The 17,241-nt window shown below is 35.7% G+C and overlaps 1 protein-coding gene across 1 annotated transcript in view; it reads left to right on the plus strand.

Moving 5' to 3' along the window:
* LOC128241058 (uncharacterized) overlaps positions 1 to 10,218 on the plus strand; it is a 33,067-nt gene extending 22,849 nt beyond the window's left edge. Inside the window, exons 5-6 of the mRNA XM_052958043.1 lie at positions 8,950 to 9,052; positions 10,064 to 10,218. Of these exons, the coding sequence (XP_052814003.1) occupies positions 8,950 to 9,052; positions 10,064 to 10,218 (258 nt within the window). The remainder of the gene's footprint in view (positions 1 to 8,949; positions 9,053 to 10,063) is intronic.
* Positions 10,219 to 17,241: the final 7,023 nt, after the last annotated feature.

The following is a 17,241-nucleotide window of genomic DNA, read 5'->3' on the forward strand; positions in this document are numbered from 1 at the left end:
TCCCTTTAAGCTCGTCGTTGGTAAAGTTTTAAATCAGTCTATATTGTGTCCCTTTAAGTATATCGTTAGTAAAATTTTGCATCAGTCTATATTGTGTCCCTTTAAGCATGTCGTTGGTAAAGTTTTGCATCAGTCTATATTGTGTCCCTTTAAGCATGTCGTTGGTAAAGTTTTACATCAGTCTATATTGTGTCCCTTTAAGCATGTCGTTTGTAAAGTTTTGCATCAGTCTATATTGTGTCCCTTTAAGCACGCAGTTGGTAAAGTTTTGCATCAGTCTATATTGTGTCCCTTTAAGCACGTCGTTGGTAAAGTTTTACATCAGTCTATATTGTGTCACTTTAAGCACGTCGTTGGTAAAGTTTTACAATATTCTATATTGTGTCCCTTTAAGCATGTCGTTGGTAAAGATTTACATCAGTCTATATTGTGTCCCTTTAAGCATGTCGTTGGTAAAGTTTTGCATCAGTCTATATTGTGTCCCTTTAAGCATGTCGTTGGTAAAGTTTTGCATCAGTCTATATTGTGTCCCTTTAAGCATGTCGTTGGTAAAGTTTTACATCAGTCTATATTGTGTCCCTTTAAGCATGTCGTTGGTAAACTTTACATCAGTCTATATTGTGTCCCTTTAAGCATGTCGTTGGTAAAGTTTTACATCAGTCTATATTGTGTCCCTTTAAGCATGTCGTTGGTAAAGTTTTACATCAGTCTATATTGTGTCCCTTTAAGCATGTCGTTGGTAAAGTTTTGCATCAGTCTACATTGTGTCCCTTTAAGCATGTCGTTGGTAAAGTTTAATATCAGTCTATATTGTGTCCCTTTAAGCATATCGCTGGTAAAGTTTTACATCAGTCTATATTGTGTCCCTTTAAGCACGTCGTTGGTAAAGTTTTGCATTAGTCTATATTGTGTCCCTTTAAGCATGTCGTTGGTAAAGTTTTACATCAGTCTATATTGTGTCCTTTTAAGCATGTCGTTGGTAAAGTTTTACATCAGTCTAGATTGTGTCCTTTTAAGCATGTCGTTGGTAAAGTTTTACATCAGTCTATATTGTGTCCCTTTAAGCATGTCGTTGGTAAAGTTTTGCATCAGTCTATATTGTGTCCCTTTAAGCATGTCGTTGGTAAAGTTTTGCATCAGTCTATATTGTGTCCCTTTAAGCATGCCGTTGGTAAAGTTTTACATCAGTCTATATTGTGTCCCTTTAAGCATGTCGTTGGTAAAGTTTTGCATCAGTCTATATTGTGTCCCTTTAAGCATGTCGTTGGTAAAGTTTTGCATCAGTCTATATTGTGTCCCTTTAAGCACGCCGTTAGTCAAGTTTTACATCAGTCTATATTGTGTCCCTTTAAGCATGTCGTTGGTAAAGTTTTACATCAGTCTATATTGTGTCCCTTTAAGCATGTCGTTGGTAAAGTTTTACATCAGTCTATATTGTGTCCCTTTAAGCATGTCGTTGGTAAAGTTTTGCATCAGTCTATATTGTGTCCCTTTAAGCATGTCGTTGGTAAAGTTTTACATCAGTCTATATTGTGTCCCTTTAAGCATGTCGTTGGTAAAGTCTTACATCAGTCTGGTTAAGTTTTACATCAGTCTATATTGTGTCCCTTTAAGCATGCCGTTGGTAAAGTTTTACATCAGTCTATATTGTGTCCCTTTAAGCATGCCGTTGGTAAAGTTTTACATCAGTCTTTATTGTGTCCCTTTAAGCATATCGTTGGTAAAGTTTTGCATCAGTCTATATTGTGTCCCTTTAAGCATGTCGTTGATAAAGTTTTGCATCAGTCTATATTGTGTCCCTTTAAGCATGTCGTTGGTAAAGTTTTACATCAGTCTATATTGTGTCCCTTTAAGCATATCGTTGGTAAAGTTTTGCATCAGTCTATATTGTGTCCCTTTAAGCATGTCGTTGGTAAAGTTTTGCATCAGTCTATATTTTGTCCCTTTAAGGATGTCGTTGGTAAAGTTTTGCATCAGTCTATATTGTGTCCCTTTAAGCATGTCGTTGGTAAAGTTTTGCATCAGTCTATATTGTGTCCCTTTAAGAATGTCGTTGGTAAAGTTTTGCATCAGTCTATATTGTGTCCCTTTAAGCATATCGTTGGTAAAGTCTTACATCAGTCTATATTGTGTCCTTTAAGCATGTCGTTGGTAAAGTTTTACATCAGTCTATATTGTGTCCCTTTAAGCACGTCGTTGGTAAAGTTTTACATCAGTCTTTACTGTGTCCCTTTAAGCATATCGTTTGAAAAATTTTGCATCAGTGTATATTGTGTCCCTTTAAGCATGTCGTTGGTAAAGTTTTACATCAGTCTATATTGTGTCCCTTTAAGCATGTCGTTGGTAAAGTTTTACATCAGTCTATATTGTGTCCCTTTAAGCATGTCGTTGGTAAAGTTTTGCATCAGTCTATATTGTGTCCCTTTAAGCACGTCGTTGGTAAAGTTTTACATCAGTCTATATTGTGTCCCTTTAAGCACGTCGTTGGTAAAGTTTTACAATAGTCTATATTGTGTCCCTTTAAGCATGTCGTTGGTAAAGTTTTACATCAGTCTATATTGTGTCCCTTTAAGCATGTCGTTGGTAAAGTTTTACATCAGTCTATATTGTGTCCCTTTAAGCACGTCGTTGGTAAAGTTTTACATCAGTCTATATTGTGTCCCTTTAAGCATATCGTTGGTAAAGTTTTACATCAGTCTATATTTTGTCCCTTTAAGCATGTCGTTGGTAAAGTTTTACATCAGTCTTTATTGTGTCCCTTTAAGCACGTCGTTGGTAAAGTTTTACATAAGTCTTTATTGTGTCCCTTTAAGCATATCGTTGGAAAAAATTTGCATCAGTCTATATTGTGTCCCTTTAAGCATGTTGTTGGTAAAGTTTTACATCAGTCTATATTGTGTCCCTTTAAGCATGTCGTTGGTAAAGTTTTACATCAGTCTATATTGTGTCCCTTTAAGCATGTCGTTGGTAAAGTTTTACATCAGTCTATATTGTGTCCCTTTAAGCATGTCGTTGGTCAAGTTTTGCATCAGTCTATATTGTGTCCCTTTAAGTATGTCGTTGGTAAAGTTTTGCATCAGTCTATATTGTGTCCCTTTAAGCATGTCGTTGGTAAAGTTTTACATCAGTCTATATTGTGTCCCTTTAAGCATGTCGTTGGTAAAGTTTTGCATCAGTCTATATTGTGTCCCTTTAAGCATGTCGTTGGTAAAGTTTTGCATCAGTCTATATTTTGTCCCTTTAAGCATGTCGTTGGTAAAGTTTTGCATCAGTCTATATTGTGTCCCTTTAAGCATGTCGTTGGTAAAGTTTTGCATCAGTCTATATTGTGTCCCTTTAAGCATGCCGTTGGTAAAGTTTTGCATCAGTCTATATTGTGTCCCTTTAAGCATGTCGTTGGTAAAGTTTTACATCAGTCTATATTGTGTCCCTTTAAGCACGTCGTTGGTAAAGTTTTACATCAGTCTATATTGTGTCCCTTTAAGCATGCCGTTGGTAATGTTTTGCATCAGTCTATATTGTGTCCCTTTAAGCATGTCGTTGGTAAAGTTTTGCATCAGTCTATATTGTGTCCCTTTAAGCATGTCGTTGGTAAAGTTTTACATCAGTCTATATTGTGTCCCTTTAAGCATGTCGTTGGTAAAGTTTTGCATCAGTCTATATTGTGTCCCTTTAAGCATGCAGTTAGTAAAGTTTTGCATCAGTCTATATTGTGTCCCTTTAAGCATGTCGTTGGTAAAGTTTTACATCAGTCTATATTGTGTCCCTTTAAGCATGTCGTTGGTAAAGTTTTACATCAGTCTATATTGTGTCCCTTTAAGCATGTCGTTGGTCAAGTTTTGCATCAGTCTATATTGTGTCCCTTTAAGTATGTCGTTGGTAAAGTTTTGCATCAGTCTATATTGTGTCCCTTTAAGCATGTCGTTGGTAAAGTTTTGCATCAGTCTATATTGTGTCCCTTTAAGCATGTCGTTGGTAAAGTTTTGCATCAGTCTATATTGTGTCCCTTTAAGCATGTCGTTGGTAAAGTTTTGCATCAGTCTATATTTTGTCCCTTTAAGCATGTCGTTGGTAAAGTTTTGCATCAGTCTATATTGTGTCCCTTTAAGCATGTCGTTGGTAAAGTTTTGCATCAGTCTATATTGTGTCCCTTTAAGCATGCCGTTGGTAAAGTTTTGCATCAGTCTATATTGTGTCCCTTTAAGCATGTCGTTGGTAAAGTTTTACATCAGTCTATATTGTGTCCCTTTAAGCATGTCGTTGGTAAAGTTTTACATCAGTCTATATTGTGTCCCTTTAAGCATGCCGTTGGTAATGTTTTGCATCAGTCTATATTGTGTCCCTTTAAGCATGTCGTTGGTAAAGTTTTGCATCAGTCTATATTGTGTCCCTTTAAGCATGTCGTTGGTAAAGTTTTACATCAGTCTATATTGTGTCCCTTTAAGCATGTCGTTGGTAAAGTTTTGCATCAGTCTATATTGTGTCCCTTTAAGCATGCAGTTAGTAAAGTTTTGCATCAGTCTATATTGTGTCCCTTTAAGCATGTCGTTGGTAAAGTTTTACATCAGTCTATATTGTGTCCCTTTAAGCACGTCGTTGGTAAAGTTTTACATCAGTCTATATTGTGTCCCTTTAAGCATGCCGTTGGTAATGTTTTGCATCAGTCTATATTGTGTCCCTTTAAGCATGTCGTTGGTAAAGTTTTGCATCAGTCTATATTGTGTCCCTTTAAGCACGTCGTTGGTAAAGTTTTACATCAGTCTATATTGTGTCCCTTTAAGCATGTCGTTGGTAAAGTTTTACATCAGTCTATATTGTGTCCCTTTAAGCACGTCGTTGGTAAAGTTTTACATCAGTCTATATTGTGTCCCTTTAAGCACGCCGTTGGTAAAGTTTTACATCAGTCTATATTGTGTCCCTTTAAGCACGTCGTAAAGTTTTACATCAGTCTATATTGTGTCCCTTTAAGCATGTCGTTGGTAAAGTTTTGCATCAGTCTATATTGTGTCCCTTTAAGCATGTCGTTGGTAATGTTTTGCATCAGTCTATATTGTGTCCCTTTAAGCATGTCGTTGGTAAAGTTTTGCATCAGTCTATATTGTGTCCCTTTAAGCATGTCGTTGGTTAAGTTTTACATCAGTCTATATTGTGTCCCTTTAAGCATGTCGTTGGTTAAGTTTTACATCAGTCTATATTGTGTGCCTTTAAGCATGTCGTTGGTAAACTTTTATATCAGTCTATATTGTGTCCCTTTAAGCACGTCGTTGGTAAAGTTTTACATCAGTCTATATTGTGTCCCTTTAAGCACGTCGTTGGTAAAGTTTTGCATCAGTCTATATTGTGTCCCTTTAAGCACATCGTTGGTTAAGTTTTACATCAGTCTATATTGTGTCCCTTTAAGCATGTCGTTGGTTAAGTTTTACATCAGTCTATATTGTGTCCCTTTAAGCATGTCGTTGGTTAAGTTTTACATCAGTCTATAGTGTGTCCCTTTAAGCATGTCGTTGGTAAAGTTTTACATCAGTCTATAGTGTGTCCCTTTAAGCATGTCGTAGGTAAAATTTTACATCAGTCTATACTCTGCCCCTTTAAGCATGTCGTTGATAAAGTCTTACATCAGTCTATATTGTGTCCCTTTAAGCATGTCGTTGGTAAAGTTTTACATCAGTCTATATTGTGTCCCTTTAAGCATGTCGTTGGTTAAGTTTTACATCAGTCTATATTGTGTCCCTTTAAGCATGTCGTTGGTAAAGTTTTACATCAGTCTATAGTGTGTCCCTTTAAGCATGTCGTTGGTAAAGTTTTACATCAGTCTATACTCTGCCCCTTTAAGCATGTCGTTGGTAAAGTCTTACATCAGTCTAAATTGTGTCCCAGTAAACATGCCGTTGGTAAAGTTTTACATCAGTCTATATTGTGTCCCTTTAAGCATGCCGTTGGTAAAGTTTTACATCAGTCTATAGTTTGTCCCTTTAAGCATCTTGTTGGTAAAGTTTTACATCAGTCTATAGTGTGTCCCTTTAAGCATGTCGTTGGTAAAGTTTTACATCAGTCTATAGTGTGTCCCTTTAAGCATGTCGTTGGTAAAGTTTACATCAGTCTATATTGTGTCCCTTTAAGCATTTCGTTGGTAAAGTTTTGCATCAGTCTATATTGTGTCCCTTTAAGCATGTCGTTGGTAAAGTTTTACATCAGTCTATATTGTGTCCCTTTAAGCATGTCGTTGTAAAGTTTTACATCAGTCTATATTGTGTCCCTTTAAGCATGTCGTTGGTAAAGTTTTACATCAGTCTATATTGTGTCCCTTTAAGCATGTCGTTGGTAAAGTTTTACATCAGTCTATATTGTGTCCCTTTAAGCACGTCGTTGGTAAAGTTTTACATCAGTCAATATTGTGTCCCTTTAAGCATGTCGTTGGTAAAGTTTTACATCAGTCTATATTGTGTCCCTTTAAGCATGTCGTTGGTAAAGTTTTACATCAGTCTATATTGTGTCCCTTTCAGCATGTCGTTGGTAAAGTTTTACATCAGTCTATATTGTGTGCCTTTAAGCATGTCGTTGGTAAAGTTTTACATCAGTCTATATTGTGTCCCTTTAAGCATGTCGTTGGTAAAGTTTTGGATCAGTCTTTATTGTGCCCCTTTGAACATGTCGTTGGTAAAATTTTACATCAGTCTATATTGTGTCCCTTTAAGCATGTCGTTGGTAAAGTTTTACATCAGTCTATATTGTGTCCCTTTAAGCACGTCGTTGGTTAAGTTTTGCATCAGTCTATATTGTGTCCCTTTAAGCACGTCGTTAGTAAAGTTTTACATCAGTCTATATTGTGTCCCTTTAAGCATATCGTTGGTAAAGTTTTACATCAGTCTATATTGTGTCCCTTTAAGCACGTCGTTGGTAAAGTTTTACATCAGTCTATATTGTGTCCCTTTAAGCATGTCGTTGGTAAAGTTTTACATCAGTCTATATTGTGTCCCTTTAAGCACGTCGTTGGTAAAGTTTTACATCAGTCTATATTGTGTGCCTTTAAGCATGTCGTTGGTAAAGTTTTACATCAGTCTATATTGTGTCCCTTTAAGCACGTCGTTGGTAAAGTTTTACATCAGTCTATATTGTGTCCCTTTAAGCATATCGTTGGTAACTTTAAGCATATCGTTGGTAAAGTTTTGCATCAGTCTATATTGTGTCCCTTTAAGCATATCGTTGGTAAAGTTTTACATCAGTCTATATTGTGTGCCTTTAAGCATGTCGTTGGTTAAGTTTTACATCAGTCTATATTGTGTCCCTTTAAGCATGTCGTTGGTAAAGTTTTGGATCAGTCTTTATTGTGCCCCTTTGAACATGTCGTTGGTAAAATTTTACATCAGTCTATATTGTGTCCCTTTAAGCATGTCGTTGGTAAAGTTTTACATCAGTCTATATTGTGTCCCTTTAAGCACGTCGTTGGTTAAGTTTTGCATCAGTCTATATTGTGTCCCTTTAAGCACGTCGTTGGTAAAGTTTTACATCAGTCTATATTGTGTCCCTTTAAGCATATCGTTGGTACAGTTTTGCATCAGTCTATATTGTGTCCCTTTAAGCACGTCGTTGGTAAAGTTTTACATCAGTCTATATTGTGTCCCTTTAAGCATGTCGTTGGTAAAGTTTTACATCAGTCTATATTGTGTCCCTTTAAGCACGTCGTTGGTAAAGTTTTACATCAGTCTATATTGTGTCCCTTTAAGCATGTCGTTGGTAAAGTTTTACATCAGTCTATATTGTGTCCCTTTAAGCACGTCGTTGGTAAAGTTTTACATCAGTCTATATTGTGTCCCTTTAAGCATATCGTTGGTAACTTTAAGCATATCGTTGGTAAAGTTTTGCATCAGTCTATATTGTGTCCCTTTAAGCATATCGTTGGTAAAGTTTTACATCAGTCTATATTGTGTGCCTTTAAGCATGTCGTTGGTTAAGTTTTACATCAGTCTATATTGTGTCCCTTTAAGCATATCGTTGGTAAAGTTTTACATCAGTCTATATTGTGTGCCTTTAAGCATATCGTTGGTAAAGTTTTGCATCAGTCTATATTGTGTCCCTTTAAGCATGCCGTTGGTAAAGTTTTACATCAGTCTATATTGTGTCCCTTTAAGCATGCCGTTGGTAAAGTTTTACATCAGTCTATATTGTGTCCCTTTAAGCATATCGTTGGTAAAGTTTTACATCAGTCTATATTGTGTCCCTTTAAGCATATCGTTGGTAAAGTTTTACATCAGTCTATATTGTGTCCCTTTAAGCATATCGTTGGTAAAGTTTTACATCAGTCTATATTGTGTCCCTTTAAGCATATCGTTGGTAAAGTTTTACATCAGTCTATATTGTGTCCCTTTAAGCATGTCGTTGGTAAAGTTTTACATCAGTCTATATTGTGTCCCTTTAAGCATATCGTTGGTAAAGTTTTACATCAGTCTATATTGTGTCCTTTTAAGCATATCGTTGGTAAAGTTTTACATCAGTCTATATTGTGTCCCTTTAAGCATGTCCTTGGTAAAGTTTTGCATCAGTCTATATTGTGTCCCTTTAAGCATATCGTTGGTAAAGTTTTGCATCAGTCTATATTGTGTCCCTTTGAACATAACTTTGTTTAAGTTTGGTGATACTGGGAATGTCCCTGTATTTTTTTAATTCTTCTATTTCTGTTCTAGTAAGGGATATGCTTAACAGGATTTTCTTTTATCTTAATCTACGTTTTAAGCTTGATCTTGACGACAGCTTCAGCTGCACTTAACTGGTATTCGATATTGATCTGAATTTGATCTAAGAAAGATGTAGCTAATCGGATAACTTGTTCTTTATACTGACAAATCGTGTAAATGAAGTCAATTATGTATGGACTTTAGATTAACTTAAGTTGCATATGTATAACCACCCTTGAATAATACTTTTACATTTGTTTGGATGTTTACATTGCAGCAATGTACAACACAAGGGAAAAGGCAGGCGCGTTCGAACATGATTTGTTCTCAATGTTGTTCCGGCGATCTCTGCAATGATAAACTATGCGGATACAAATACGGTATAGACAATTATTCAGGATGATTTTTTTTTTAATGACAACATAACAGGGTCCCAAATTAAATTATTTTTGCGGAATTTTAAGTGAGGGTTAGGTTCGATGCGGAACGAAATGGCGTATTCTTCACATTTCCTTTAAACACACCCAATTACGCAAAGAATCTGCAATATTGTATCGCATCGAACATGTCCCTCACTTAAAATTCCGCAAGAAATAAATTATGTTGAGACCTGTCATGATGTGAATAAACGTAGATAGATTGTAGGTATATGTGACAGGGGAAGGTTTCTTCGTGTTAATATAACGGCTGAGTTTTTTTAGTATACTCTAATGACGGTTTGATTTGAATAAGACATAAGGTTCCAGCTGGTTAAAAGTCGTGTTGTTGTTGGTAGAATAAGATAAAAAAAAAAGCAACGTCATATTACAAATAATCATGAATGAGTTAGAAGAAAACACACTCGGACCTTCATTTACAAAGAGAAACGAAAAGAACGAAGTTCATTTTCGTAACGCTTTAGGAAAATATATGAATGGACAGTGGTAACACGAGGACTAGACGGGAATAATTATTTGATTATTGAATTCCTTTTGTGAAAATAAATGACGCCAGCAGAGATTAACGGTTGTGACCAATCACGCGTCTCCATTCATATAATACGCAATCTGATTGGTCAAGACAAAGCATGATTGACTAATAAACGAAAGGATACACATCATTATTAAATGAAAAGAATGCCCTTTTACATTTGAGATAAATGCCACACATTTCGTTTGAAAACATGTAAAATTACTTCTGACATATAAATATATTTCATGGGGTGTTAAATACGAAAGCAGATATTAATGAATAAGAATAATTAAGTATAAAAACGGCAGATTCGTTGCTCTGGCTGTGGACCAAAATGATGAGCATGTTTTAAGCTGATAATATTATTTCATATTTACTGATGCACATTTTCCACACATGTAAAAACATACGCGCTATAAGGTATAACGTGTTTTATACAGGTCACATTTCCAGTGCTGGTCCCGTGTGCTTTGACTGTCAGGAGGCAACGGCTGCTGACGCCTGTTTCAAGATCAAACAGTGCAGCCGAGATGACGTAATTACCAATTGGCAAACCCATAATGTTTATGATTACTCTGAAACAATCACAAGATGAAAATAACAACATATTATAAGTATCTATCATGTGATTCCGGTACGGATAGGAAAATCCGACCCGAGGGCAAGCGCGTAACCTGGTAACGAGGCTTGTTGTTAGACTAGAGATTAAAACATATCATGATAGACTCCAAAAACATTGGCTTCATCGATATATGTTTTAAAAACACATTACAGAATGTTATTGTGTTCTGCAAACGGCTTTGCATAAAATAGCTTTTAATTATATTTATTTATTGGGAAAGTCGCTTTATGGTTTAAATTCACTGTACTATATATAGCGAGAATAGCATTTTAAGCGGTTATCTGTCAATCGCGATGTCTTTAAAATACATTCACTAACGCAAAAAGAGTTTTTCGTGGTTCCAAAAACACGACGAGCATATTTTGATTCAATAATTTTATAAAAAAAAGTTATTGACCATAAAACAGTGACAATAAAACTGCTGTTAATACTTGAAACTGAAAATAATAACAAAAACCTTATGAGTATCTTTATGATTTGTTTCTTCATTTTGGTAATTAATTGTTGCATTGTAACCTTCTGTATTTATTTTGATGGATATGTGCTGGCTGGTAGCGTTGCACATTTATCTTGACGGTTGTGTGTTGCTTTGAAGCGCTGTAAAACTTTTAAGAAAGTTGTGTGTTGCCTTGCAGCGTTGTGTATTTATCTTGATGGATGTGTGTTGACTTGTGGCGTTGTGTATTTATTTTGATGGGTGTGTGTTGCCTTGTGGCGTTATGTATTTATTTTGATGGATGTGTTTTGCCTTTTAGCGTTGTTTATTTATTTTGATGGATGTGTGTTGCCTTGCAGTTTTGTGTATTAATTATGATGTATGTGTGTTGCCTTGTAGCATTGTGTATTTATTTTGATGGATGTGTGTTGCCTTGTGACGTTATTTATTTATTTTGATGGATATGTGTTTCCTTGTGGCATTGTGTATTTATTTTTATTGATGTTTGTTGCCTTGTAGCGTTGTGTATTTATTTTGATGGATGTGTGTTGCCTTGTAGCGTTGTGTATTTATTTTGATGGTTGTGTGTTGCCTTGTAGCGTTGTGTATTTATTTTGATGGTTGTGTGTTGCCTTGTGGCGTTGTGTATTTATTTTGATGGTTGTGTGTTGCCTTGTATTGTTGATTGATGTGTGTTGCCTTGTAGCGTTCTGTATTTATTTTGATGGATGTGTGTTGCCTTGTAGCGTTGTGTATTTATTTTGATGGCTGTGTATTGCCTTGTGGCGTTGTGTATTTAGTTTGATGGTTGTATGTTGCCTTGTGGCGTTGTGTATTTATTTCGATTGTTGTGTGTTGCCTTGTAGCGTTGTGTATTTATTTGGATGGATATGTGTTGCCTTGTAGCGTTGTGTATTTATTTTGATGGATGTGTGTTACCTTTTGGCGTTGTGTTTATATTTTGATGGTTGTTTGTTTCTTGTATCGTTGTGTATTTATTTTGATGGATATGTGTTTCCTTGTAGCGTTGTGTATTTATTTTGATAGTAGTGTATTGGCTTGTAGCGTTGTGTATTTATTTGGATGGATGTATGATGCCTTGAAGCGTTGTGTGTTTATTTTGATGGTTGTGTGTTGCCTTGTAGCGTTGTGTATTTATTTTGATTGATGTGTATTGCCTTGTAGTATTGCGTATTTATTTTGATGGTTGTGTGTTGCCTTGTAGCGTTGTGTATTTATTTTGATGGGTGTGTGTGGCATTTTAGCGTTGTTTTTTTTTTATTTTGATGGATGTGTGTTGGCTTGCAGCGTTATGTATTTATTTTGATGGTTGTGTGTTGCCTTGCAACGTTGTGTATTTATTTTGATGGTTGTGTGTTTCCTTGTGGTATTGCGTATTTATTTTGATGGATATGTGTTGCCTTCTAGCGTTGCGTGCTTATTTTGATGGAAGTGTGTTGCCTTGAAGTGTTGTGTATTTATTTTGATGGATATGTGTTGTCTTTTGGCGTTGTGTATTTATTTTGATAGTTGTGTGATGCCTGGTAGCGTTATTTATTTATATTGATGTTCGTATGTTTGCTTTTAGAGTCGTGTGTTTATTTTGATAGTTGTGTGTTGCCTTTCAGCGTTGTGTGTTTATTTTGATAGTTGTGTGTTGCCTTGCAGCGTCGTGTGTTTATTTTGATAGTTGTGTGTTGCCTTGTAGCATTGTGTATTTATTTTGATGGATGTGTGTTGCCTTGTGGCGTTATTTTTTTTGTGATTGCTGTTTGTTGCCTGGTAGCGTCGTGTGTTTATTTTGATTGTTGTGTGTTGCCGGCATTGCAGCGTTGTGTATTTACTTTGATCGATGTGTGCTGTCTTGTGGCGTTATGTTTTTATTTTGATGGTTGTATCTTGCCTTGTAGCGTTGTGTTATTATTTTGATGGTTGTTTGTTGCCTTTTAGCGTTGTGTTTTTATGTTTAAGGTTGTTTGATTTCTTGTAGGGTTATGTATTTATTTTGATGGTTGTATGTTGCCTTTTAGCGTTGTGTATTTTTTTTTTGATACTTGTGTTCTGCCTTGTAGCGTTGTTTTTTTTTATTTTGATGTATGTGTGTTGCCTTGTAGCGTTGTTTTTTTTTTATTTTGATGGTCATGTGTTGCCTTGTGGCGTTGTGTATTGCAGCGTTGTGTATTTATTTTGATGGTTGTGTGTTGCCTTATAACGTTTTGAATTTATCTTAATAGCTGTGTGTTGCCTTGTAACGTTGTGAATTTATCTTAATAGTTGTGTGTTGCCTTGTACCATTGTGTATTTATTTTGATACTTGTGTGTTGCCTTGTAGCATTGTGTATTTATTTTGATGGATGTGTGTTGCCTAGTAGCATTGTATATTTATTTTGATGGATGTGTGTTGCCTTGTAGCATTGTGTATTTATTTTGATGGCTGTGTTGCCTTGTAGCATTGTGTATTTATTTTGATAGATGTGTTGTCTTGTAGCATTGTGTAATTATTTTGATAATTGTGTGTTGCCTTGTAACGTTGTGAATTTATTTTGACAGTTGTGTGTTGTCTTGTAGCGTTGTGTATTTATTTTGATAGTTGTGTGTTGCCTTGTAGCATTGTGTATTTATTTTGATAGCTGTGTGTTGCTTTGTAACCCCGTGTATTTATTTTGATGGATGTGTGTTGCCTTGTAGCGTTCTGTAATTATTTTGATGGGTGTGTGTTGCCTTGCGGCGTTTTGTATTTATTTTGATTGATGTATGTTGTCTTGTAGTCTTTTGTATTTATTTTGATTAATGTGTGTTGCCTTGTAGCGTTGTGTATTCATTTTGATTAATGTGTGTTGCCTTGTATTGCTTGTTTTTTTTTTATTTTGATTAATGTGTGTTGCCTTGTAGCGTTGTGTATTTATCTTGATAGTTGTGTGTCGCCTTGTGGCGTTGTATATTTATTTTGATGGTTGTGTGTTGCCTTGTAGTGTTGTGCATTTATTTTGATAGTTGTGTGTTGCCTTGTGGCGTTGTGTATTTTTTTGATGGATGTGTGTTACCTTGTAGCGTTGTGTATTTATTTTGATGGTCTGTGTTTCCTTGTATCGTTGTGTATTTATTTTGATGGTTGTGTGTTTGTTGCCTTGTATTGTTGATTGATGTGTGTTGCCTTGTAGCGTTGTGTATTTATTTTGATGGATGTGTGTTGCCTTGTAGCGTTGTGTATTTATTTTGATGGCTGTGTGTTGCCTTGTGGCGTTGTGTATATATTTTGATGATTGTGTGTTGCCTTGTAGCGTTGTGTTTTTATTTTGATGGTTGTGTGTTGCCTTGTAGCGTTGTGTTTTTATTTGGATGGATGTGTGTTGCCTTGTAGCGTTGTGTATTTATTTTGATGGATGTGTGTTTCCTTGTGGCGTTTTGTATTTATTTTGATGGATGTGTGTTTCCTTTAAGCGTTGTGTATTTATTTTGATAGTTGTGTGCTCGCTTGCATCATTGTGTATTTATTTGGATGGATGCATGATGCCTTGTAGCGTTGTGCATTTATTTTGATGGTTGTGTGTTGCCTTGTAGCGTTAGGTATTTATTTTGTTAGATGTGTATTGCCTCGTAGTATTGTGTATTTATTTTAATAGTTATGTGTTGCCTTGTGGCGTTGTGTATTTATTTTGATGGGTGTGTGAGGCATTTTAGCGTTGTGTATTTAATTTGATGGATGTGTGTTGGTTTGCAGCGTTATGTATTTATTTTGATGGTTGTGTGTTGCCTTGTGGCGTTGTGTATTTATTTTGATGGTTGTGTGTTTCCTTGTGGCATTGTGTATTTATTTTGATGGATATGTGATGCCTTCTAGCGTTGTGTAATTATTTTGATGGATATGTGTTGCCTTGAAGTGGTATGTATTTATTTTGATGGATGTGTGTTGCCTTTTGGCGTTGTGTATTTATTTTGATGGATATGTGTTGCCTTCTAGCATTGTGTATTTATTTTGATGTATGTGTGTTGCCTTGTGGCGTTATTTATTTATTTTGATGGATGTGTGTTGCTTAGTAGCGTTGTGTATTTATCTTGATGGGTGTGTGTTGCCTTGTGGCGTTGTGTATTTATTTTGATGGGTGTGTGTTGCCTTGTGGCGTTATGTTTTTATTTTGATGGATGTGTTTTGCCTTTTAGCGTTGTTTATTTATTTTGATGGATGTGTGTTGCCTTGCAGCTTTGTGTAATAGTTATGATATATGTGTGTTGCCTTGCTGTGTTGTGTATTTTTTTTGATAGCTGTGTGTTGCCTTGTGACGTTATTTATTTATATTGATGGATATATGTTTCCCTGTGGCATTGTGTATTTATTTTTATTGATGTTTGTTGCCTTTTAGCGCTGTGTATTTATTTTGATGGATGTGTGTTGCCTAGTAGCATTGTGTATTTATTTTGATGGATGTGTGTTGCCTTGTAGCGTTGTGTATTTATTTTGATGGATGTGTGTTGCCTTGTAGCGTTGTGTATTTATTTTGATGGTTGTGTGTTGCCTTGTGGCGTTGTGTATTTATTTTGATGGATGTGTGTTGCCTTGTAGCGTTGTGTATTTATTTTGATGGTTGTGTGTTGCCTTGTGGCGTTGTGTATTTATTTTGATGGTTGTGTGTTGCTTTGTATTGTTGATTGATGTGTGTTGCCTTGTAGCGTTCTGTATTTATTTTGATGGATGTGTGTTGCCTTGTAGCGTTGTGTATTTATTTTGATGGCTGTGTATTGCCTTGTGGCGTTGTGTATTTATTTTGATGGTTGTGTGTTGCCTTGTGGGGTTATGTATTTATTTTGATGGTTGTGTGTTGCCTTGTAGCGTTGTGTATTTATTTGGATGGATATGTGTTGCCTTGTAGCGTTGCGTATTTATTTCGATGGATGTGTGTTGCCTTTTGGCGTTGTGTTTATATTTTGATGGTTGTTTGTTTCCTTGTATCGTTGTGTATTTATTTTGATGGATGTGTGTTTCCTTGTAGCGTTGTGTATTTATTTTGATAGTAGTGTGTTGGCTTGCAGCGTTGTGTATTTATTTTGATTGATGTGTATTGCCTTGTAGTATTATGTATTTATTTTGATAGTTATGTGTTGCCTTGTGGCGTTGTGTATTTATTTTGATGGGTGTGTGTGGCATTTTAGCGTTGTGTATTTATTTTGATGGATGTGTGTTGGCTTGCAGCGTTATGTATTTATTTTAATGGTTGTGTGTTGCCTTGCAGCGTTGTGTATTTATTTTGATGGTTGTGTGTTTCCTTGTGACATTGTATATTTATTTTGATGGATATGTGTTGCCTTCTAGCGTTGTGTGCTTATTTTGATGGAAGTGTGTTGCCTTGAAGTGTTGTGTATTTATTTTGATGGATGTGTGTTGCCTTTTGACGTTGTGTATTTATTTTGATAGTTGTGTGATGCCTGGTAGCGTTATTTATTTATATTGATGTTTGTATGTTTGCTTTGAGCGTCGTGTGCTTATTTTGATAGTTGTGTGTTGCCTTGTAGCGTTATGTTTTTATTTTGATAGTTGTGTGTTGCCTTGCAGCATCGTGTGTTTATTTTGATTGTTGTGTGTTGCCTTGTAGCGTTGTGTATTTATTTTGATGGATGTGTGTTGCCTTGTGGCGTTATGTTTTTTTTTGCGATTGCTGTTTGTTGCCTGGTAGCGTCGTGTGTTTATTTTGATTGTTGTGTGTTGCCTTGCAGCGTTGTGTATTCATTTTGATCGATGTGTGCTGTCTTGTGGCGTTATGTTTTTATTTTGATGGTTGTATTTTGCCTTGTAGCGTTGTGTATTTATTTTGATGGTTGTGTGTTGCCTTTTAGCGTTGTGTTTTTATGTTTATGGTTGTTTGATTTCTTGTAGGGTTATGTATTTATTTTGATGGTTGTATGTTGCCTTTTAGCGTTGTGTACTTATTTTGATACGTGTGTTCTGCTTTGTAGCGTTGTGTATTTATTTTGATGTATGTGTGTTGCCTTGTAGCGTTGTTTATTTATTTTGATGGTCGTGTGTTGCCTTGTGGCGTTGTGTATTTATTTTGATGAATGTGGGTTGCCTTGCAGCGTTGTGTGTTTATTTTGATGGTTGTATGTTGCCTTTTAGCGTTGTTTATTATATTTTTTTGATAGTTGTGTTCTGCCTTGTAGCGTGTATAGATTTTGATGTATGTGTGTTGCCTTGTAGCGTTGTGTATTTATTTTGATGGTTGTGTGTTGCCTTGTGGCGTTGTCTATTTATTTTGATGAATGTGGGTTGCCTTGCAGCGTTGTGTATTTATTTTGATGGTTGTATGTTGCCTTTTAGCGTTGTTTATTATATTTTTTTTGATAGTTGTGTTCTGCCTTGTAGCGTGTATAGATTTTGATGTATGTGTGTTGCCTTGTAGCGTTGTGTATTTATTTTGATGGTTGTGTGTTGCCTTGTAACGTTTTGAATTTATCTTAATAGTTGTGTGTTGCCTTGTAACGTTGTGAATTTATCTTAATAGTTGTGTGTTGCCTTGTACCATTGTATATTTATTTTGATACTTGTGTGTTGCCTTGTAGCATTATGT

This window comes from Mya arenaria, chromosome 7 (genome assembly GCF_026914265.1).
Source record: "Mya arenaria isolate MELC-2E11 chromosome 7, ASM2691426v1".
In the NCBI taxonomy this organism is placed as follows: domain Eukaryota; kingdom Metazoa; phylum Mollusca; class Bivalvia; order Myida; family Myidae; genus Mya; species Mya arenaria.